Source organism: Salvelinus fontinalis, chromosome 25 (genome assembly GCF_029448725.1).
Source record: "Salvelinus fontinalis isolate EN_2023a chromosome 25, ASM2944872v1, whole genome shotgun sequence".
NCBI lineage: Eukaryota > Metazoa > Chordata > Actinopteri > Salmoniformes > Salmonidae > Salvelinus > Salvelinus fontinalis.
The window spans coordinates 7,774,841-7,798,200 of record NC_074689.1 but is presented as its reverse complement, the minus strand read 5'-3'; the positions used below and the strand labels follow the sequence as shown (position 1 = coordinate 7,798,200).

Here is a 23,360-nt window from a genome sequence, read left to right as displayed (position 1 = left end):
GCCTTTTTTCTGGGCAAACTTCGTCACAAACTTTAATCATGCAGTTTTTGATGAAATCCCCCTCCGTAAATGGCCGGGCTGATTTAGCGATCTCTTCTGCCAAAATAAAACTGGCCTTGACAGCAGCCTGGCCTTGTGATTTGGCTTTTTTGAACAGAGCCTGTCGAGATTTGAGGCCTCGTTTTAATTCCTCTGCCTTTTGTAGCCTTTGTTCCATGTCCATATTCTTGTTTTTGTCCGCGTGTTTCGTTTCATAATGTCGTCTCAGATTATACTCTTTCAGTACCGCCACACTTTCTCCACACAGAAGACACACAGGTTTTCCAGCTACCTCCGTGAACATATACTCCGACTCCCACCTTGTTTGAAACCCCCGGTTCTCAGTGTCCACCTTCCGTTTTGCCATTTTTGATGGGTATCTGAAAGTTAATTTTACTGTGATGCTGACGACTGCTGTGCCAATAAATATTGAAATGAAGCAGCCTACTGCTCGGTGCGTCACCGTTGCATTGTGGGAAATGTAGTATTGGTGCGTGTAAAAGATCTGCGGGCTGCCGGCTTGCTGCGGTCTGCGGGCCGGTTCTAATAATAAATCAAGATCATCCCAGGGGCCGTAAAAAACCTTCTCGCGGGCCGGATGTGGCCCGCGTGCCTTGACTCTGACATATGTGCCCTAGACCCTAGTTAGTAATTGCACAAGTGCTAGTTAACAACCGCATGTAGAGACATAACAATTGTATCGTCAAGTTCATCTGACTTTGGGGAAGTAGATGAAGGGGCCTCATTGCCAAAATCCCGAGGAATCCCTTCAACTGCTTTACCTTGCCTTTTGGATGGCTGGAATTTTTTTTCTCCATATTGCTTACATTTATCCAGTCATGTCAGATTGTACATACACATGTTCAGATAGGATGAAATGATACTAGGTATGGATTTCACCAGCAGCGGCCAGTGGTACTGAGCGGTAGTATGTTTTGATGTATTAAAAATAATCAGATCGTTGCTTTTTCAAGCGCCCCCTCCTCCAATGTGGCTTTAAATCGATCACTTAACTTCCATCAGGTCATCATTGAGTGGAGTAAGATGTAACTGCCCTCTGCCGATGTTACTGTTGTACTGATATTGGAAGGGATCTAAGTTCTCTGTGTGTGTGTGTGTGTGTGTGTGTGTGTGTGTGTGTGTGTGTGTGTGTGTGTGTACGTACACAGGGTCTGGTCTACATCTGAACATACTCTAATTAAATGGCTTGTCTATGGCTTTCCTGCACCACTGTCCCCAAACAACACATGTTCATGTTGACATCATCAAACCCCTGTCTAGAGAGCAGGGCAGGAGAAAATAAATCAATGACTTAGAGTATGAAGGGTCATATCAAATGACTGTATTTGATTGATATCATGTGCTGTAGACGGTGCTCAGTTGAAAGCTCAATGGAAAAACCTGCACGTACACACACACACACACACACACACACACACACACACACACACACACACACACACACACACACACACACACACACACACACACACACACACACACACACACACACACACACACACACACACACACACACACACCTCTCTCTTGTTAAATGACTGGAGGCCTGGATTTTGTTAGTAGCTACCTCACAACCAAAGACACACGTCAGATGTGTTCTCTCCAGACAGCATTAGTGTGGCCTTAAAGGTCACTCCTTCCTCATGAAGTGTGCACTCGTAAACTACTCCCTACAAGTTTAAAAGAGTTGAACTGGTGTATGCATTAGCTAGGTGGGAGTTTCCATATACCAGTTAATTTCTTTTCAAGAAAGGAGATATTATTGGGATGCAGACAGAGATGCGAGGAGAGAAGAGGGGCCTGAACTCGCCTGGCTTTTTTCACCTCATTAAGAAATACCATTTCTGAAACATCTTAGGGGTGTGGTTTGATATGGGTGTGTTATGTTCGCTATATCGTACTCTTCGTTTGTTCCTCTTCCCTCACTGTAGCTGAGACATCCCCAAACTGAGACCGTACCAGGACTTTGGCTAAAGGAATAAATTGTGTTTTGTGATGCTAACGTTAGCTCACAAATGTTGGAAGAAACTCGAACCACTTCTTGCCCTTTCAGAATACCATTGGCGACGGTGTCTTGTACCGACTGTTGTCTCATGTAAACAAGTCTGAGGCACTGCGTGCTAATGGCTAGTTCTGCTGTCTGTAAAGAAATGGGCAGGCTTTATTTAGGTTGATTCCCCTGCTATGATTCTTTAGCGCACAGCTGTTTTCCCATTCACCCTTATTGCATGCTCCGCTCATTTAGATGGGTGCTGCCAGCTGTTCCATGTTACTGGGCATAATTGTGGACATGACTGAAATCCAAACCCTCAATATACAAGGACACTGGATTTCTTAAATCCCACAAATCTCTGTTTTGGAAAATACTGAAAATACTCACACTGAATTCATTCAATTGTTGATGATGTGTGTGCTGTTTGACGTGCGTGTGTGTGTCTGTGTGTGTATTGCTTAGACGAGAAAAGTGTTGCATGTCACAGGATGTGTGTGTGTGTGAGAGGGAAGGAAAGTTGAAACAAAAACGTGCTAACTGGTGTGTGAGTGTGTGTGTGTGTGTGTGCGAGTTGTTAACCCTCTCCTCTCGCTCTCCTCAGCCTCTGGACTTTGAGAGGAAGCGGTCGTACACTCTAAGGATCCAGGTGGAGAACTCCAACCCTGACCCCCGGTTCCTGCGCTACGCGGCGACCACGGACGAGGCGACGGTCAAGTTGATCGTGGAGGATGTGGACGAGCCGCCGGTGTTCGACCGGGTCAGCTACGTCATGGAGGTCAAAGAGGACTCAGCCGTAGGCACCATCATCGGATCGGTCAGTGCCACAGACCCAGACAGCAGCCGCAGCCCTGTCAGGTACTACACAACGTGCACAGTGCCTGAGACATCTACTAGTGGTCAGCAGACCCGGGTCAACATATTATTTATTTTCCTTCAAATATTTTACTGTAATTCAGTTAAAATTACACCTTGAACAACTCCTGCCAGTATCAGCGCATTCCTCAATCACAGAGAAGTGTTATCCTGGAGTGCCTGCTGAAGCTAGAAGTTAGACCTCTTTATTACTGGTGTCAAATATGGTATCATTCGCTTTTATCAGCGCTCATCAGGAAGGCTGTGCTTTGTGGCATTTAGAGAGTAGGGTGACGAGACGAGGGTAGGGGAGAAGAGGAGATGAGAACTTAGGAAAGGAGAGGGGATAAGAAGCAAGGAGAGGGAATGAGGAGAGAGGAGGGGACGAGAGTAGCGCACACACTTTTATCTGGTGTAATTAATCAGAGGAGGGGCCAGGCCCAGCCAACTGAATTATTGAGAATATTAGAAAGACAGTTGGCACCCCAACAGGACAGATTTAACGAGTTTAGACTTGCTGTCGGAAGCAAGAGGGGCAAAGAGAGAGTGAGTGTGTGGTGCGGTGTATCTGTGTTGAGGTAAAAATTCTAAAACTGTTTGTGCTGGTAAACAAAAGAAAAAATACTGTCTGCGGAAGGGTAGAGGATTAGAGAGTAGACGGAGAGGGGAGATAGGGAGAAAGAAGATGGGGTAGGGGTGCGGTGGTGCATGGTACCTGAGAGACCTGGTTCACGCCCCCCCCCCCCCCCCCCCCCTCTCCTCCCCCGGGAGTCTGCTTCCCCCCTCCACTCCCTTGCTCTCTTCCATGTCTATGGTCGTGTCCCAAATGGCACCCTATTCCCTATATAGCGCTATGAGCCCTGGACAAAAGTGGTGCACTATATAGCGAATAGGGTACATTTGGGACAACCCACAACCACCACTCTATTAATCAAACTGATGTATCACACTAGTCCCCAGGAAGTGAAGAAAAACAACACTACTAGATAACCTGTTTGTGTGTGTGTTTATGCATCTGTGTGCGTACGCGTTTGTGTGCGCATGCATTCGCGCGCGTGTGTGTTTTGCGAGTGTATCTCCAAACAGCCATTAGGACCACTACACCATGATAGCACAGATAAACATTTTTGGAGTCATTTCATTTTTAGCGGAACGACCAGACCACAACTGTCAGTCATCCAAATTGCTTTCAAATTGGATGATACTGTATGCAGCAGTATGATGTATTGTTGTGATACTCCTCCACTGGGTTTCAGTGAAATAAAGCAAGGACATTTATACTTGTTTGTTTTGTGCAGATACAGGTACCTGATAGAACAGGGTGCGAACAAAGGGGGCATAATATTCCTGGGAATATTTGCTGTGAGGAAGCGTATATTTGTTGTTTGTGTTGTGCAGGTACGCTTAATAAACTGCCTCACAGCCAAGGACACGGTGCATTGGGTTTATGTGAACGAAAGGGAGGAAGCTTATACTTGTGTGTGTTGTGAGAAAGGGAAGAGGATGCTTCTAGTTGCTGTTTGCTATGTGCAGGTACTCTATTGACCGGCGTACAGACATGGACAGGGTGTTCAACGTGCACCCGGGTAACGGCTCAGTGTTCATGCTAAGGACTCTGGACAGAGAGGAGAACCCTTGGCACAACATCTCTGTCATCGCCACTGAGTTCAGTAAGTAGCATGATGATCGTTGACGCACGCACACACGCACACGCGCTCCACTCCATTGAAACAAGAGGGAATTGAGTGCGTGTATGTGTTTCAGTGAACTACTACAATTACTTCTAGTAGTTACATGTACAGTAGTTTGAGCAGTAATCGTATCAAGGGCAGTTATTGTGTTTCCTTGGTGTGGTTATTACACGTCATGATTCTGTGTTTTAAAGACAACCCACGGCTGATTAGCCGCATACCAGTGTACATCAGAGTACTGGACGTTAATGACAACGCTCCTACATTCGCCGCTTACTACGAAACCTTTGTCTGTGAAAACGCCAAGGCTAACCAGGTAATGGAAAACAATGTACTATTATTTAAAACCACTACAGAATGTCTTCTTTCCCGCCTAAGATCCCCCAACTGATCGCATCTTCATCAGTTAACCCTTGCCTCGATCACAGAAATTGGCCTTATGCCAGAGGTTTTTCAGGTTTAATGTCAGAGCTCCCCACTCTCCTGAACCTTTTTGTCTTGTTCCTCGGGATAAAGACATGACAAAAAAAGATGATGAAGTATGTCATCTGTGTTAGATCATATTTTTCTTACCTTTTCTCAGAGGATTCAGACAGTGAGCGCTACAGATGCTGACGAGCCTATCGGTGGACACAGATTCTTCTTCAGTCTAGCACACGAGGTCTCAGGGAAAGCCAACTTCACCGTCCGAGACAACAAAGGTACACTTCTTCTTGGAGGACAACAGTTGACACACAAGTTAATTAATTTCCGGTTTCTTCGATTACATTTTTTTCCCAGAACAAATGTATTCCACAGCAGCCGTGATCACAATGTGTCAGTGTTGTGGAGTAGTGAAGTACTAGTAGATCAACTAGTAACTACATTTTGCAGTAGTTTGGTGGTAGTTGAACTACATTCAAATCTAGGTAGTGTTTGCCATTGTTTTAATTGGCTAAATCTGTTCTTGCAATTTGTAGTCTATGACATTTCAGATTTAGTTATGATAATTTACCAAGAAGTAATGAACTACTTTTTCAAAGTAACTTGAGTTAAAGTAACTGTCCAATGAAAATCAAATTTGTATAAGTTCATATTCTCTTAACTCATACCCAAATAATGTTGTTGACACGTCTTACACTCATATTTGTGGCCAAAGCATAAATTGGAGAAAAACCCCCACCTCAAACTTGTATCTCAAACAGAAAAAAATGTGTGCTGTTTCCTCATTGAACATGATGTCATTCACATTGGCTGAGCTGACCAATCAGCGATCTACTCGTTTTTAATGACCGGTATACGTCCACACCATTCCAACCCAGAAAAGCTGCTTTTTAGCATACATCATTATTTTGGGGGAAAAGTATATTTCACTCATATTGTAATTAATTATAGGTAATATTTCATTGAAATCTGGAAACATTGGAGTTACTTTAAGTAAACACTTAATGGTAGCTTTAGTGTAGCTTAATTGGTAGTTTAATAATATATATTTTCAGAGTAGCTTCCCCAACACTGCAATTTGTCAAGCCCATTCATATATATTTAAGCACACTCTAATATAATATAATATTTAAGGCTGTTAATTGGAGACAAGATAAACTTTAGAAACTGGGGAACATTCCTACATCTAACTTGTATAGTAGCTTCCTCTAAAGTGTCTTACAGATAACATAGCCTATAACTGCTTACTCCTCAGTGCCTCTCCAACAGACAACACTGCTTCCTTGTATAGTATCCAACTCTAAGACGTCTATCTCCAACAGACAACACGGCTGGGATCCTGACCAGAAGGAACAGCTACAGCCGGCTACAGAGGAGCACCTACCTGGTTCCCGTGGTGATATCGGACGGGGACTTTCCCATGCAGAGCAGCACCAACACCCTGACTGTGCGTGTTTGTACCTGCGACCGCGAGGGGAACATGCAGCTGTGTAACCAGGAAGCTCTGGTGCTCACCGCAGGGCTCAGCACTGGAGCCCTCATGGCCATCATCGTCTGTGTCCTCATACTGCTCAGTGAGTACTGTACAATTCAGTTCAATTCAAAACGCTTTATTGTCCTTATATATATATTTTTTTTTACACAAGACAGAACATTTTATTTTGCATGTGGCTTACATTCAGCACATTAAAACAGAAATCACATCAACACACACAAATGATAAGCAACACATTCAGATTGATTTACGCCATGTCATATTCTGAACTCTGTTAGCCAAACCTTTCGTTGCTGTTTACTTATCTTCACTGCAACTGCACAGAGCTAGATAGGTGATACAAATCCATACGGCAAGTCTTTTGTGGCAGCTCAAGCCTGTCTCGGCCCACCAAAGCCCTGTAAATCAGTGAGTGTATCCACCTACTGTATGCACACCACCAATGGTTCCCAACAGACACTAACTATCCTTCAGAAAATAGAAGGAACACAGGTGGGGAAAATAACAAAAGTTCAAAAGCCTTTGTCTTGTTTCTGAAATAATCGTGATCGATGCATTGGCCCAGCGTTGTCTGAGTTTGGCCGGTGTAGGCCGTCTTTTAAATAAGAATTTGTTCTTAACTGACTTGCCCAGTTAAATAAAGGTAAAAATATATATTTTTAAATCCTGAGTATCGAGGCACATTCCTCAACTCATTTGCTTTCCTCTCCTATCCATCTCATGCTCAAGTTCTTCTCTCTCTCTCTCTCTGTTTCTGTAGTAATCGTGGTGCTGTTCGCTGTCCTGAGGAGGCAGCAGAGGAAGAAGGAGCCTCTGATCATCTCCAAAGAGGATGTGAGAGACAATGTCGTCAGCTACAACGATGAGGGGGGCGGAGAGGAGGACACCCAGGCCTTTGATATCGGCACGCTGCGCAACCCGGAGGCTATCGAGGAGACCAAACAGCGCAGGGACATCAAGCCCGAGACCCTGAACCCTCCCGTCCGTCGGACCATGGTCCTCCCTCCTGCCTACAGGGACAACTCGGACGTCAGGGAATTCATAAGCCAAAGGCTCCAGGACAACGACCAGGACCCCACCGCGCCGCCCTATGACTCCCTGGCCACCTACGCCTACGAGGGAAGCGGCTCGGTGGCTGAGTCCCTGAGCTCCCTGGGCTCCGTGACCACAGAGGGAGACCAGGACTATAACTACCTGAGCGAGTGGGGACCCAGGTTTAGAAAACTAGCTGACATGTACGGGGGAGAGGACAGTGACGGCTACAGGGATTCCTAACCAGAGAGAAGGGAGCTCGTAAGAGAAAAAAGGAAAATGTACAACAAACAAACACTCATGCACCAGCTAAAGTGATCTTAACTCCTGGTACTTTGTGAAAGTGGCAAACAATAGAACAAAACAAGAAGGACACAAACAGACAAGGCAGTATTTTTCAAAGTGCTCTTTTACCGTTGTTGATCACCGTTGATCTTTGACCTCACTGGAGGACCTGGACGGCGACGCTTGGTGACCCCTGACTGTATTAGTGGTCTCTCTCTCTGCAAGGCAGCCGGGGACTCATGTGGAAAAGACTTGTCAAGAAGACGCTTCGTTGTATATGGGGGTACTGTACTCTGTGCATCAGGCCCCACATATATCTCTACATACAAACATACTTCTTCTCTTTTGTTTTTCAAAAGCTGCCTGCAATAGAGGGACGAAAAGCAAGCGGTTTTCTGGTGAACTTGACAGACATCTATGAATTGTTCAGAGTTTCTGGAATGAAAAGCTGCATATTGTGAGATATATCTTATATTGTGTGTATCTGTATATTGATACAATATGCTGTACAGTTCTGTTTTGTTATCAGGTTTCTGGCATCCCATTCCCTTATAGCATTGGCTATGTATGTCACAATCTTCTTTTGAAGTCACATAAAGCCATGCTAAGAGACTGAGGGGTTCAACCATAGAAATAGAATGCTCTAATTCAATGGGTACAGTCAAAATGGCCGCCAGTCCACCGACTGTGGCATCATTGACTTGAATGGGGACACCCACTCTACTCATTCAATTTCTATGGCACCTTTCTGACCGTCAATAACACCTGATCCACATAGCTTTACATAATCTGCATCCCAAATGACACCCATTCCCTATATAGTGCACTACGTTTGTACCAGGGTACAATAGTGTGCCATTTAGGACATCATTCTCTGTGGGGGGGAGCTGAAACACCCGGACCAAAAAGCTCCTCAGAGCGCTGACTATCTGAAAAAAACGAATGTCAATAACACTTTGCAATAAGGTACTCTTTATAAAGGGTTAATGGAAAGTGTTACCCTAATGAACTAAACATGTTCAAATGAAGCATTATTCTTTACTCAGTGTTTCACTTTCTGCTTTTCTTGGTTAATTAAACTGAGTAATTGATTGATGGTTGACCATCCATTTGTGACGTGCACACTGACAAAGTTCCGCAGGCCTGACATATTGGGACTAGAGTATGTGGGCAGAAAACGCTAGATATTAAGGGAAATATGCCATTTTCAGTTGTAAGAAAGAATGTTGACATTCCGTTGGGATGGTCATTGACATAAGAGGTACAGGTCAACACAATATTGGGATCATAAAATGTTTTGACATATACATATGACATGGTCATTAGATTGGTTTTGCCATCATGAAATGGTTTGACATATACATAGTAAGGAAATTGAGCAATTCAAATGAAGCAACTTGCCCAAGGCCAAAACATACAAATGAAACAATAGTATCATTGCAGAAGGATGACATTTCAAACTAATATGCTATTATTTCCCCGTCTCTGTCCGCAGCATTCACAATTCACACAAACTGTACATATATTATTTTCCCAAAACATCTATGGATGTAATCAATGAAAATGGTGAGGTAGCTTAGACAATCCTCTAAGTCAAGAACACACTTGTTAAAAATGTATACTATATTATATGCTAAATAATTGTAATAAGCAAGTTAATTTCGTTTTCTACTTCTTTGACCATTGAGCGCCCACTGTGTAAGTGACTATTTAAGATTGTGGCGAAAAATTGCTTCGATAAGCATTCATTTGGGTTCCTAAACCCTCCGAACTGAAAAAAAAAAAAAAAACGTTTTTCTTCTGCCCTTGAACGGTAGACATACGTTTAAATTGGAAGAGAAAATGACAACAGAAGAGTGCTTTATTTTCCCCTCATTATTTTTCTTTAAAAAGGGGCAATCTGGGATTGGTACATCCATTTTCTCTCTTTAATTCAGGGTGTCAGCAGCATCTCACTAGAAATACATCTTTGTGCTTCTTTATTGAGACTGTTCTTGCCTTTCAGCATTAACACCATTAAACGAACATCAAGTATCCAGTGTCAATGCTATTGGGGGATTGTAGAGAAATGTTAGCCTATAGTAAGCTCTGGTCCAGGGCGTTAGTGTGGCTTTCTTATGCTGAGGCTTCCTGTTCACACTCTGGACCAGAGATAGTTCTGATGTCCTCTTTCTAAAGATATGATCGGTCTGTTGGGTGTTCAAGGTGTTGATGTAGACACGGTTGGTTAGCCTTAAGGTTGCCTCTATATTATGTTGTTGACTACGTGATTGAGCAGTCTATGGCTGCATCCCGATTCTCCACCCACCCTTAAAGCATGCGCATTTACACTTCCAGTCATGGATTTAAAAGCATAAGAATTGTGTCAGCATTGGTTAGGGGGAGTTTCCACCGTTGATAAATCCATCCAAGTAGCGTCAAGTCCAGGGGTTGTACATCAAGCTGCCTCACACTACAGAAACAGGAGATAGAGGCTCCTGCCCATATGGGCCGTTCTGGGCTTGTCCATGGCTTACTTACTGACTATGCGAGGAAGTGCACACTTCAGGAGAAGGGTGGAGAATCGGGATGCAGCCTAAGTTTTGTCTATGTGGATTAATACTATGATAGGTTACAGTATGTGCAGTAGTTTAAAGGGGCCCTGTCATGATCCAATGCCCATTCATCTGCTTTGTACAATGTGATTTTTGTACTGAATATTTATATGACTCAACACGATTAAAGATCTTTAAAATCCTTATTCTGTTTCTGTGTAATCATCAGTGTTTCGAATTTAGAAAAACTTTGTTGTCCGAACATTGAGCAATTTGACAGACATAACAGTAGGAAGAAAGTAAAGGACAATTCTGAACAACATCCCCTTGACAGCCTGACTAGACAATCTAAAACGGACAGACCATTTCCTTAACCCTAATGACATTTAAACTAATTTGGAAATGGAAAAATGTCTGCACATTAGCCATGTTCCCTGAGTTTTTGCCTAGGATGACGTCAGCCTGGCTTGAAGGTAGCTTAAGTTCTTACGTTGAAATTCAAGACAGTAAAGTGGTTAATAGCATGGAACCTGTGGCTACTGAACTGAAGAAATCATTAATTACACACAATCTATAATTAAGATCTTTAAAAACTGGCAATCGGATTTGGAGGGGGGAAACACATTTGAAATTGTTAGAGAAAGAGGCAGCAGATGCGAGACAGATGGTGGCATTTTACATCATATTTAATGTCATTGAATCATATTAACGCTCTCCTCTTCATAAAATGTGCACGTGATATGCCACTACTAGTTTTCCCATTGAACGATTTAGTGTCAGACACTGATTATGATGAGTATGGCTATCAAGAGGACAAATTCCATGACGACAAATCAAATACCTTTATTAATAACAATTATTATCAATGTCACTTGTGGTACAAATAAAAAACATTTTTTAAAACAAAGCATTTCTGGTGTTGCCGTTCATTATAACCATGATCGACGACCAACCATGTTCTAGATTTAGTTTAAAACGTGAATGTACATAATCAACATGCAATTGATTAAGACCGACACATAAAAGCAGCTCAAAACAAAAGAAACGCTAAAAAATGCAAGGCAATCCTCAAGCCAATGGGACGAGACAGTAGAGGGTGTATACTGCAGACTAGTGCTCTTTCTGAATTGTCCCAAAAATATGTCCTCTCCTCGCAATCATCTCCTTCCTTGCAATTGTTATGAAAAGTGATAAGCCTTATGATAAGCTTCCATTGTTTCCACCTGTCAAATCGAAGAGAGTAGTCGAGGAGAGGACATATATTTTTTTGAAATTCAGAGTATTTGGAAGTAGTTTCTCTCTCCACTTGTTGCTCCTATTTTTTTTTGCACCAATATCGTCCATCTTGACTGGTCGAAAAAATTCTCTGTCCATATCGATTGGTCGGAGAGGGGCTCTGTTACTTCCTGCTGTCCTCTGGCTCGTCCCCCTCCTTCTCCTGGCGATCCCTCTCTCGTCTCATCTCTTTCAGCTCCTGTCTGTATTTCCGCTCGATGAAGCGCTTCTGATGAGCCATCTGAGGGAAGTTATCTGCAGCAGGGAGCGGTAGAGTGAGACAGAGGAGAAGAAAAGAGAAAGGTGGACCAAAGAAAGGAGATAAAGAGCGGGGAGAAAGGGAAGTAACATGGTCAGCTCTAGTACCTCGTTATTGTCCTTAACTAAGGAAAATAACGGACTTAGACAGGGCTCATTTGATGTCATTGTGATGAAAATGAGATCAGATAAGTTAATTAGCACAGAACATCTCTAAATGAGATCTGTAATAAGGACAACAGAAAATGAATGTTGAAAAGCTGATAAGGCGTATCACTGCTTAGCACTGCATACATCTCAATTTAAAATCGTACGCATGAAGTGACGCCCAGTCTTCTGTGTCAAACCGTTTAAGTCACACATTCAGATGTGTAGATTAGGATATCATAAAAGAGCAACAGACCGCGTTTGTTCCGTACGGTATGTTATCCCGTCAAAGATCTCACACTGGCACGAAGACTTAGCCTTTTGACAAACTGTCTATTGGTCAAGCTCAATCGAGAAAAACCCTGATGAAGGCCACGCGTGGAAAGGCGTTAGTTTTAATAATATCAATGGCATTTTGATCAACTTCCACTGTCCCCCAGGAGATTCTGAATTTGCGCTTCACTTCAAGCTCAATAAAGTGCAGCGTGAGCGATTTGAAAGAAAACACACATGATTTGAATCCAGGTCTAATCTTTGGTCACTCCACCATATCATGTCGACCACAGAGAGTAAGTCCAACTGGATAAATCTGCTAAATGACAACCGTGAACGCAAAATGTACAGCAAAAGACCCCAATGTCTCCTACAGAGATGAGGCCAACGTCTAGTAGGCAAACATATTCACTCAAAGAAACAGTGGGGAATACACTGTAGTGCGATTGGCCTTAGATGACGAAGCAACACATGATGAGCCAGAGAGAAACTAAAACTACCATGCAGTTAAAATATGGAAATCACTGGCGGCATTTCAGTCTGGAGAGGACTTATAAGAGATGAGAATTACACCACTTGAGAGAGAGAGAGAGGAAAATGCTTCTTTGGTCATTTGCATTGTTTAACATGCAGCAGCATAAAGTGTGTGGAGGCAACCGAAATTGACGTTCCTAAAAGAATATTACAATGTTTTTCATTTATTTCAAAGCTCCCGTCTGGTAGCTGAGGAGACAGAAAAGACAACAGGGTATCTGTGTTGGAAGGGGGATATCTTAGTCAGTTGCACAACTGAATGCATTCAACCGAAATAGGGCTTCCATTTAACATTTGCATCGAGTGAAAAACACATTGAGAATTCTCCGCAGTCCAGCGTTGTGTAGAGACAATCACCTTTGAGGCGGCGTGCTCATGCATACTGAGCACCTCGGCGTGAGCACACTTAGCTTGACTCAAGTCTTTTGTTTATCGACAATGCAGTAATTCCTTTCAAGGACAGGGTTGGGCTCGTGTTTTGGAGAGCGTGAATGCAGTTTTTGGTAGAGAGCGAGAGGGGACCGGGTTGGAGTTTGGGACCCTGTCAACATCCAGGCTTGTTGTGCCACACAATGACTGCCACGCTGGAATGTAGCAAGCAACACTTGTCTCATTTACAGGGTGCCACAGAATACACACACACAGACAGACGTGAGGGCCCGCACACACACACTGATTACAGAACAGCATGCTTTTGGTTTTATGGGCATCCTACACATTTAAAGCCCAATTCACTAACAAAGTAACACATTTAAAGCCCCATTCACTATCGAACAAACACATTTAGAGTAGCCTATATCAAATCGAAGTCGATTGTTATCGCAGGTGCAGCGAAACGCTTGTTCTTAGCCAGCTAAGAACAAATTCTTATTTACAACAACTGCCTAGCAAAAGGCGTACCTGCGGGGACGAGGGCTGGGATTGAACAACATTTATTAAGCTAAATATAGGACAAAACACACATCACGACAAGAGAGACAACACTACATAAAGAGACACCTAAGACGACAACACAACATGGTAGCAGCACAAAACATGGTACAAACATAATTGGGCACAGACAACAGCACAAAGAACAAGAAGGTAGATACAACAAAAAATCACGCAAAGCAGCCACAACTGTCAGTAAGAGTGTCCATGATTGAGTCTTTGAATGAAGAGAATGAGAGAGATATAAAACTGTCCAGTTTGAATGTTTGTTGCAGCTCGTTCCAGTCGCTAGCTGCAGCGAACTGAAAAGACAAGCGACCCAGGGATTTGTGTGCTTTGGGGACCTTCAACAGAATGTGTGTTGTATGTGGTGGATGAGGGGTGAAGTAGAGATCTCAGAGGGGGGGGGGGGGGGCTAAGAGGGTTTTATAAGTAAGCATCAACCAGTGCGTCTTGCGGCAGGTATACAGAGATGACCAGTTTACAGAGTAGTATAGAGTGCAGTGATGTGTCCTATAAGGAGCATTGGTGGCAAATCTGTTGGCCGAATGGTAAAGAACATCTAGCCGCTCGAGAGCACCCTTGCCTATAAATTACATCTCCGTAATCTAGCATGGGTCGGATGGTCATCTGAATCAGGGTTAGTTTGGCAGCTGGGGTGAAAGAGGAGCGATTACAATAGAAGAAACCATGTCTAGATTTAACTTTAGCCTGCAGCTTTGATGTGTGCTGAGAGAAGGACAGTGTACCTTCTATAGCCATACTCCGAAGTACTTGTATGGGGTGACTACCTCAAGCTCTAAACCCTCAGAGGTAGTAATCACACCAGTGGGAGGAGGGACATTCATACCAAACCACATGACCTTTGTTTTTGGAGGTGTTCAGAACAAGGTTGAAGGCAGAGAAAGCTTGTTGGAAACACTGAGAAAGCTTTGTTGTAGAGCGTTTAACACAAAATCCGGGGAGGGGCCAGCTGAGTTTAAGACTGTATTATCTGCATATAAATGGATGAGGGAGCTTCCTACTGCTTGAGCTATGTTGTTGATGTAAATTGAGAAGAGCATGCGACCTAGGATCGAGCCTTGGGGTACTCCCTTGGTGACAGGCAGTGGCTGAGACAGCAGATGTTCTAACTTTATACCCTGCACTCAGAGGTAGTTCGCAAACCAGGCCAAAGACCCCTCAGAGACACCAATACTCCTTAGCCGGCCCACAAGAATGGAATGGTCTACCGTATCAAAAGCCTTGGCCAAGTCAATAAAAATAGCAGCACAACATTGCTTAGGATCAAGGGCAATGGTGACATCATTGAGGACCTGTAAGGTTGCAGTGACACACCCATAACCTGAGCGGAAACCAGATCGCAAACCAGAGAGAATACTATAGACATCAAGAAAGCCAGTCAGTTGATTATTGACAAGAACGAGAACTAGTCAGCCTGAGTATGCGTGTGCCGAGGTCTTTCGCCAAATGCATTTGAGGTTGAGTAACTCTGCAAGATCACGGTCGAACCAGGGGCTGAGCCTGTTTTTAATTCAAATTTTCTTTATGGGAGCGTGTTCGTTAACAATACCACTGAAAATATCTAAAAAGAAGGTCCAAGTGTCTTCAACAGAGGGTATCAAGCTTATTCTAAACCAAATTACAGAGGCGAGGTTATGAAAGAAGGCTTGCTCATTTAATTTTTTTTGCAAGCGTCTATGATAAATCAGGACAGGTCGTTTCACTGAGCAGCCATTACGAACACAGGTTGTAAAACAGTGATCACCAAGGTCATTACAGAAAACACCAGACTGATCCCAATCAGGATTATTTGTGAGGATAACGTCGAGGCGAGTAGCCTTTTCTGGGTTTTTGGAGTTATACCTTGGGGATTGATAATAATCTGAGAAATATTTAGGAAGTCCCATTGCTTTAGGACTTGGTCAGGTGGTTTAAGCGTGTCCCTGTTTAGGTCACCTCGTAGGACACATTCAGACTTAGTGTATGTAAAGGGCCAGGAGAGAGCTTATGGCAGGGAGGGACAGGCCAGTGCTGATGGAGGACGATAACACCCAGCAACAGTCAACAAAGAGCCATTAGAAATGTTAATGCTTAAAACCAGCAAATCAAATTGTTTGGGGACAGACTTGGTGGAGACAACCAAGCTCTGAAGATGATCCTTGGTAAAGATTGCCACTCCCCCACCTTTGGAAGATTTGTCTTGTCGAAAAAGGTTATAACCAGAAAGGTTAACATCAGTATTCAAAAACACACTTCCTTAACCACGTCTCAGTAATGAACAACACATCTGGCTTGGAGCTGTGAACCCACTTTCAATTGTCCCATTTCAGGTAATAAGCTTCGAGTGTTAACGTGCAGAAAACCCAGGCTTTTACGAGAGCAGAAATCAGTGAAGCAGATATCAGAGCACAAGTCAGAATTGGGGCTAGCAACATGATGGGCCAGGGTGTAACCAAAAGAGAGTCAGAGTCCCCAGTGTGGGAACAAACATAGTCTGTCCCACGGGTGGGTGGGTGGGTACACACACACACACCACAGAGACACACAGTTGAAGTCAAACATTTACATACACTTAGGCTGGAGTCATTAAAACTTGTTTTTCAACCCCTCCACAAATTTCTTAACAAATTACAGTTTTGGCAAGTCAGTTAGGACACACACACACACACACACACACACACACACACACACACACACACACACACACACACACACACACACACACACACACACACACACACACACACACACAGTTGAAGTCAAACATTTACATACACTTAGGTTGGAGTCATTAAAACTTGTTTTTCAACCCCTCCACAAATTTCTTAACAAATTACAGTTTTGGCAAGTCAGTTAGGACATCTACTTTGTGCATGACACAAGTAATTTTACCAACAATTGTTTATGGACAGATTATTTAACTTATAATTCACTGTATCACAATTCCAGTGGGTCAGAAGTTTACATACACTAAGTTGACTGTGCCTTTAAACAAATTGGAAAATTCCAGAAAATGATGGGTTAATTGACATCATTTGAGTCAATTGGAGGTGTACCTGTAGATGCATTTCAAGGCCTAACTTCAAACTCAGTGTCTCTTTGCTTGACATCAATCATCCTTGGGAGCAATTTCCAAACACCTGAAGGTAGCACATTCATCTGTACAAACAATAGTACGCAAGTATAAACACCATGGGACCACGCAGCCGTCATACCGCTCAGGAAGGAGACGCATTCTATCTCCTAGAGATGAACGTACTTTGGTGTGAAAAGTGCAAATCAACCACAGAACAGCAGCAAAGGACCTTGTGTAGATGCTGGAGGAAACAGGTACAAAATTATATCCAAAATTACAAAACTATATCCAGAGTAAAATGAGTCCCATATCGACATAACCTGAAAGGCTGCTCAGCAAGGAAGAAGCCACTGTTCCAAAACCGCCATAAAAAAGCCAGACTACGGTTTGCAACTGCACATAGGGACAAAGATCGTACTTTTTGGAAAAATGTCCTCTGGTCTGATGAAACAAAAATAGAACTGTTTGGCCATGATGACCATCGTTATGTTTGGAAATAAAAGGGGGACGCTTGCAAGATGAAGAACACCGTCCCACGGGGGTGGCAGCATCATGTTGTGGGGATGCTTTGTTGCAGGAGGGACTGGTGCACTTCACAAAATAGATTGCATCATGAGGCAGGAAAATTATGTGGATATATTGAAGCAACATCTCAAGACATCAGTCAGGAAGTTAAGGTTTGGTCGCAAATGGGTCTTCCAAATGGAGAATGACCCCAAGCATACTTCCAAAGTTGTGGCAAAATGGCTTAAGGACAACAAAGTCAAGGTATTGGAGTGGCCATCACAAAGCCCTTGTGGGCTGAACTGAAAAAGCGTGTGCGGGCAAGGAGGCCAACAAACCTGACTCAGTCACACCAGCTCTGTCAGGAGGAATGGGCCAAAATTCACCCAACTTATTGTAGGAAGCTTGTGGAAGGCTACCCGAATCGTTTGAGCCAAGTTAAACAATTTAAAGGCAATGCTACCAAATGGTAATTGAGTGTATGTAAACTTCTGACCCACTGGGAATGTGATGAAATAAATAAAAGCTGAAATAAATCATTCTCTCTACTATTATTCTGACATTTCACATTCTTAAAATGAAGTGGTGATCCTATCTGACCTAAAACAGGAATTTTTACTAGGATTAAATGTCAGGACTGAGTTTAAATGTATTTGGCTAAGGTGTATGTAAACTTCCGACTTCAACTGTACATACGGCAACAGTCTCTAAGGTGCAGGGTAGAGTACCGGGTGGTAGCCGGCTAGAACAGTGACTAAGGCAGCGGCTCCCAAACTTTTTTGGCCCATGCCCCTATTCTGTTAACTGAAAATTCTCACATCCCCACCCATGTGAAAACATTTGCTGTTAATTACAGAATTTAACTTTTGTATTTTTGGCTATGGCAGTCAATAAAATCAAAAAAATCCAACATTATTTCTGATTGTCTTAACTCACCATCAAATACTTTTAATGTGGGGCAGTCAATTGCAAATGAGTCTGACATGTCTCTTATCTCACCACCGCTAACGAGATCGGTGTGCTTGATGCATGTCGCGTCAGAGCTTCTCAAAGTCAGTGGGCCTGGTCGACAGCGCCCCCCCCCCCCCCCCCCCCTCATATTTGTCGTCACATCCAACCTGGATTGATATCTGGTTATAATGCAGACCAGAGAACTGAATCCAGCTTCACAAATATCAGCTGGCCAAGGGTAGCCTGCCATAAGTTTTATGGTGCTTTTAAGACAACTGGGAACTTGGAAATATATGAGGTAAAATCATGATGTTAGTGATCTTTAGGTTGGAAAGTCAGAGGCAGAGCACTAGAAAGAGGCCCGACGTGGAATTCCTAGTTTGATTCTCGCCGAGTTCCCAGTTGTCTTGAACGCACTGAAGACGGAAGTCCGAGATTTTCCGAGTTCAGAGTTCCGATTTGTTTTGAACTCGGCATCAATGCTCAGAGGGAGACGGCAGGGTATTATTCCCTTCCGAGTCCTTTTGGCCTGCCCGCCATCCCGTGATAGATGGCGCCCCATCTGAGCAAAAGCCCACCGTTCAATCCCATATGGAATCTGTTTTTCGTCCAATCTAGCCAGGCAGCACACTTAACATCCCATATGCCGTTTCATGCTCAGAAATCGTGAGACAGAACAATGTATTTGTGAACAGCACCCCCCGACATGTATAGCGAACAAAAGTCAATGAATGAGCATCTTGGCCCTCACGGTTAACGTCCATTTGGAGGGCATAAGCTAGGGAGTTTGAGTCGTTCAGTCAGAGTTTCCTCTTGACTACTGGCAATAGCATACATGATGTGTTTAACATTGTTATCCGATGTGAGTTTCTGTGCCTCCCCACATTGTTTCCACAACATCAATTGCGTTCGGTAATATCAAAGTCTCTGCAGTAGTGTTTGGTTTCATAGCGTAGCAGGCCTAGCCACTCACCGTGGGAATGATTCAAGTGCAACGGTCAAGTACAGCCTTTCCCATAATCTAAGGGCCTTTTAGATTTGAATAATTTTCATTTCGATTTTTAAGGTTAACCACATTAATGATTTTGAGATAAAGAAAATATTATAGTACATCTTTTTTTTGTATATATGTATAATAGATTTATGTTATACGGGAAATTCTGCCACGACCTCATTAGCATATCACCCCTAGTTTGGGAACCGCTGAACTAAGGTTAGCGGTGACTGTTTAACCGTCTGATGGCCTGTAGATAGAAGCTGTTTCTCAGTCTCTCGGTCCCAGCCTTGATGCGCCTGTGCTGTCTACGTCTTCTAGATGGTAGCGGGGTGAACAGGCCGTGGCTCGGGTGGCTGAGGTCCTTAATGATCTTCTTGGTTCTCCCTGTGACACCGGGTGTTGTAGATGTCCTGGAGGGCAGGCAGTGTGCCGAGGGTAATGCGTTGGGCTGACCACACGACTCGAGAGCACTGCGGTGATACAGCCTGATAGAATGCTCTCAATGGTGTATCTGTAGAGGTTTGTGAGGGTCTATGGGGCCATGTCAAATTTCTTCAGCCTCCCGAGGTTGAAAAGGCGCTGTTGCACCTTAACCAATGGATGAACCATTTCAGGTTATCAGTGATGTGCACGCCGAGGAACTTGAAGCTTTTGACCCTCTCCACCTCGGCCCCATCGACGTGGATGGGGGAATTCTCTCTCCAGCACTAAGCTTCGGCTTTATTACGAGCAGACTGAATACATATCACCTATAGGCCAACCACAACATCTGTTAGCTACCCAACACGAACACTGGATCTATCTTTGTCTAGACCCTACCTCCCTGTCTTGCCAAGGGGAGCAAATAAATAAACACACACAGAAGCAGTACATTCAGATCCTCCATCCACCCATCCATCCTTCATACTGTATTGTACTTGTTATGCATTCACAGAAGCCTTTACCAAGAGATTAAGGGTTTAGTGACAGCTGAGGAGAGAGAATCTAGTCCCCTCCCTGCTCGCTACCAGCCAAAGCCTACTTAGTAATGCACTATATATGGAATAGGAAGCCATCTGGGACACATCCAGAGACTATTTCCTGTCGTATTCAGGGGAAGAAACAGCATTGTTTAGGAAACATGCAGCTGCAGGGGGGACAGAGTATGAAATGAAGTGGTGGTGATAAAGAAAAGAGATTGAAAGACCACGAGAGAGAAAAAGAGCAAGAGTAAGAGCATAAAGGAGAAAGGAATAGATTGAGAGCAGGAGAGAGAGAGAGAGAGCATGAGAGAGAGCATGAGAGAGAGAGAGAGCATGAGAGAGAGAGAGAGAGAGAGAGAGAGAGAGAGAGAGAGAGAGAGAGAGAGAGAGATGGGAAGAGGGTGAGAAATGGAGGCAGAGAAAGCTTGTGATATCAGATGAGTGAAAGAGATAAAGAGAGAACAAAACTATCTCCGGCTGCTCCAAAAAAAGGATGAGCGTTGTGTTGATGAATGGTTAACTCGTCTCCCTATGTATATTTCATGTTCTCCGACCTTTCAGGGCCGAGGTGTGTGAGGCCGCTGGGCTGCCTCTCTCTACTCTCCTTTCCCCTCTTCCTCCTACCAAACAGTCTCAGCCTTAGCTCTGTTTGCGCCCCCTCTAGTTCAGGCCTTGGTTAACATTTAATTCAGCCTCGACAGATACAGGCAGGAGATTGTCAAAATGAGAGGCCATCAATTAATAAAATGAGAATCCCTGGAGCCAGCAGCGGATCTCTACAGCGTAACGAACACCAAATATTGGGCCCATTTCTCTTTAATGAGCTGTCTGAGCGAGCGCTGAGCACAGCTCTGTCTCTCTTACCTCTTTACTTCTCTTCTGCTGCGTTTAAGCTGCCTGTCAGGGAGGAAACGGGGGGGGGGGGGGGGGGGGGGGGGGGGGGCTGGGCGGTCGTACGGTTTGAACAAAAACTTAATTTCACTCTAAAGCGGCTCGATACCAAAGAAGGCCTTGAAATGTCTTGGGTCAATAAGTATTCAACCCCTTTGTTATGGCAAGCCTTAATAAGTACATTTTCTTAAGTCACATAATAGGATTCGCTTTGTGTGCAATAATAGTGTTTAACAATTTTTTTATGACTATGTACCCCACAAATACAATTAACTGTATGGTCCTTTAGTTTCAAACACAGATTCATCCATAAAAACCATGGAGGTTTTCCAATGCCTCGCAAAGAAGGGCACCTGTATATCCCTTTGTGCATGGTGAAGTTATTAATTACACTTCGAATGGTGTATCAATACACCCGGTCACTACAAAGATACAGGAGTCCTTTCTAACTCAGTTGCCATAGAGGAAGGAAACTGCTTAGGGATTTCACCATGAGGCCAAAGCTGACTTTAAAACAGTTAAGAGTTGGATGGATCAACAACATTGTAGTTACTCCACAATACTAAACTTATTGACAGAGTGAAAAGAAGGAAGCCTGTACAGAATACAAATATTCAAAAACATGCATCCTGACTAAAATAATACTGGAAAAAATGTGGCAAAGCAATACAAAGTGTTATGTTTGTGGAAAATACAATACAACACAGTACTGAGTACCACTCTCCATATTTTGCATCATGTTATGGGTATGCTTGTAATCGTTGAGAACTGGGGAGTTTTTCCAAGGATAAAAAATAAACTGAATGGAGCTTAGCACAGGCAAAATCCTAGAGGAAAACCTGGTTCAGTCTGCTTTCCACCAGACACTGGGCGATGAATTCCTGTTTCAGCAGGACAATAACCGACAACACAAGGCCAAATCTACACTGGAGTTGCTTACCAAGAAGACAGTGAATGTTCCTGAGTGGCCGAGTTACAGTTCTGATTAAAATCTACGGTAACTCCTGAAAAAGGACATCTAACAACGATTAACAAAATATTTGACAGAGCTTGAAGATTTTGGGAAAAAATAATGGGCAAATATTGCACAATCCTGGTGTGGAATGCTCTTAGAGACTTACCCAGAAAGACACATCTATAATTACTGCTATAAGGTGCTTCTACTAAGTATTGACTATGGGGTGTGAATTCTTATGTAAATTAGATATTTCTCCATATAATTTTCAATACATTTGCATACATTTCTAATATTTATTTTTTTACTTTGTCATTAGTGTGTAGATGGGTGAGAAAATACATTGAATCAATTTTGAATTCAGGCTATAACAATGTTGAACAAATCAAGGGGTATGAACACTTTCTGAAGGCACTGTAGATTTGTACAATATCGTTTAGAACGATATTTTGATAAATTGCGAAATAAACAAAAAAAAAATACAAATTTAACTACTTTTACTATCAGTTTTGTCGAGCATTAAACCAACAAAATAAAGAATGCCAATTTAAAATCACGTAGAATTCATTTGTTGCACTTCTATTGTCATGCACTTCTTTTAAAAACATACTTAAAACTTTCATTATTCAGAAACATACCGTCACAAATAAGAAACTTATTGTAATGTGACATTTTGGCCAAATCGCCCAGCCCTCCAGGCCACTATCAGGAAATAACACTGATCCAACGTCTTCACACCTTTCCAATGTTACAGTTTTATCAGCTGCTGTACAATATGATACAAAACACAAGAAAAACTGGATTTTGACTGCACTGGGCCATTAAACACATTCCATGTCTCAGTCGTACTGTAGTGAGAGCCTCGCTCTCTCTCTCAGCAAGTAGCTAGCTTTATTGGGAAAGGGGGGAAAAAAACAGTCCAATGCAGCCCTGGGTTGCAACCAAAATGGCACCCTACTAATTCCCTAGTGTCTTCAGAAAGTATGTTGGCTTTCCCCCCATTTTGTTGTTACAAAAAGTGGGATTAAAATGGATTTAATTGTAATTTGTTAAGAATCTACACAAAATACTTTAAAAGTCAAAGTGGAAGAAAAAACATCCTGATTAGATAAGTACTCAACCCTGTGAGTAAATACATGTTACAATCACCTTTGGCAGCAATTACAGTTGTGAGTCTCTATGAGCTTTGCACACCTTGATTGTACAGGACTGGCACATTATTCTTTAAAACATTCTTTA

At 43.1% G+C, this 23,360-nt stretch overlaps 2 protein-coding genes across 5 annotated transcripts in view; one reads left to right on the top strand and one right to left on the bottom strand.

Moving 5' to 3' along the window:
* LOC129822820 (cadherin-6-like) overlaps nt 1-10,571 on the top strand; it is an 84,792-nt gene extending 74,221 nt beyond the window's left edge. Inside the window, exons 7-12 of the mRNA XM_055881253.1 lie at nt 2,655-2,908; nt 4,439-4,575; nt 4,791-4,912; nt 5,180-5,297; nt 6,342-6,593; nt 7,275-10,571. Coding sequence (XP_055737228.1) covers nt 2,655-2,908; nt 4,439-4,575; nt 4,791-4,912; nt 5,180-5,297; nt 6,342-6,593; nt 7,275-7,789 — 1,398 coding nt within the window. The 3' untranslated portion in view covers nt 7,790-10,571. The remainder of the gene's footprint in view (nt 1-2,654; nt 2,909-4,438; nt 4,576-4,790; nt 4,913-5,179; nt 5,298-6,341; nt 6,594-7,274) is intronic.
* A 617-nt stretch (nt 10,572-11,188) lies between these two features.
* drosha (drosha ribonuclease III) overlaps nt 11,189-23,360 on the bottom strand; it is a 125,731-nt gene continuing 113,559 nt past the window's right edge. For all 4 annotated transcript variants that reach the window (XM_055881250.1, XM_055881249.1, XM_055881252.1 and 1 more), the window contains one exon: nt 11,189-11,895. In XM_055881250.1, coding sequence (XP_055737225.1) covers nt 11,765-11,895 — 131 coding nt within the window. In that variant the 3' untranslated portion in view covers nt 11,189-11,764. The remainder of the gene's footprint in view (nt 11,896-23,360) is intronic.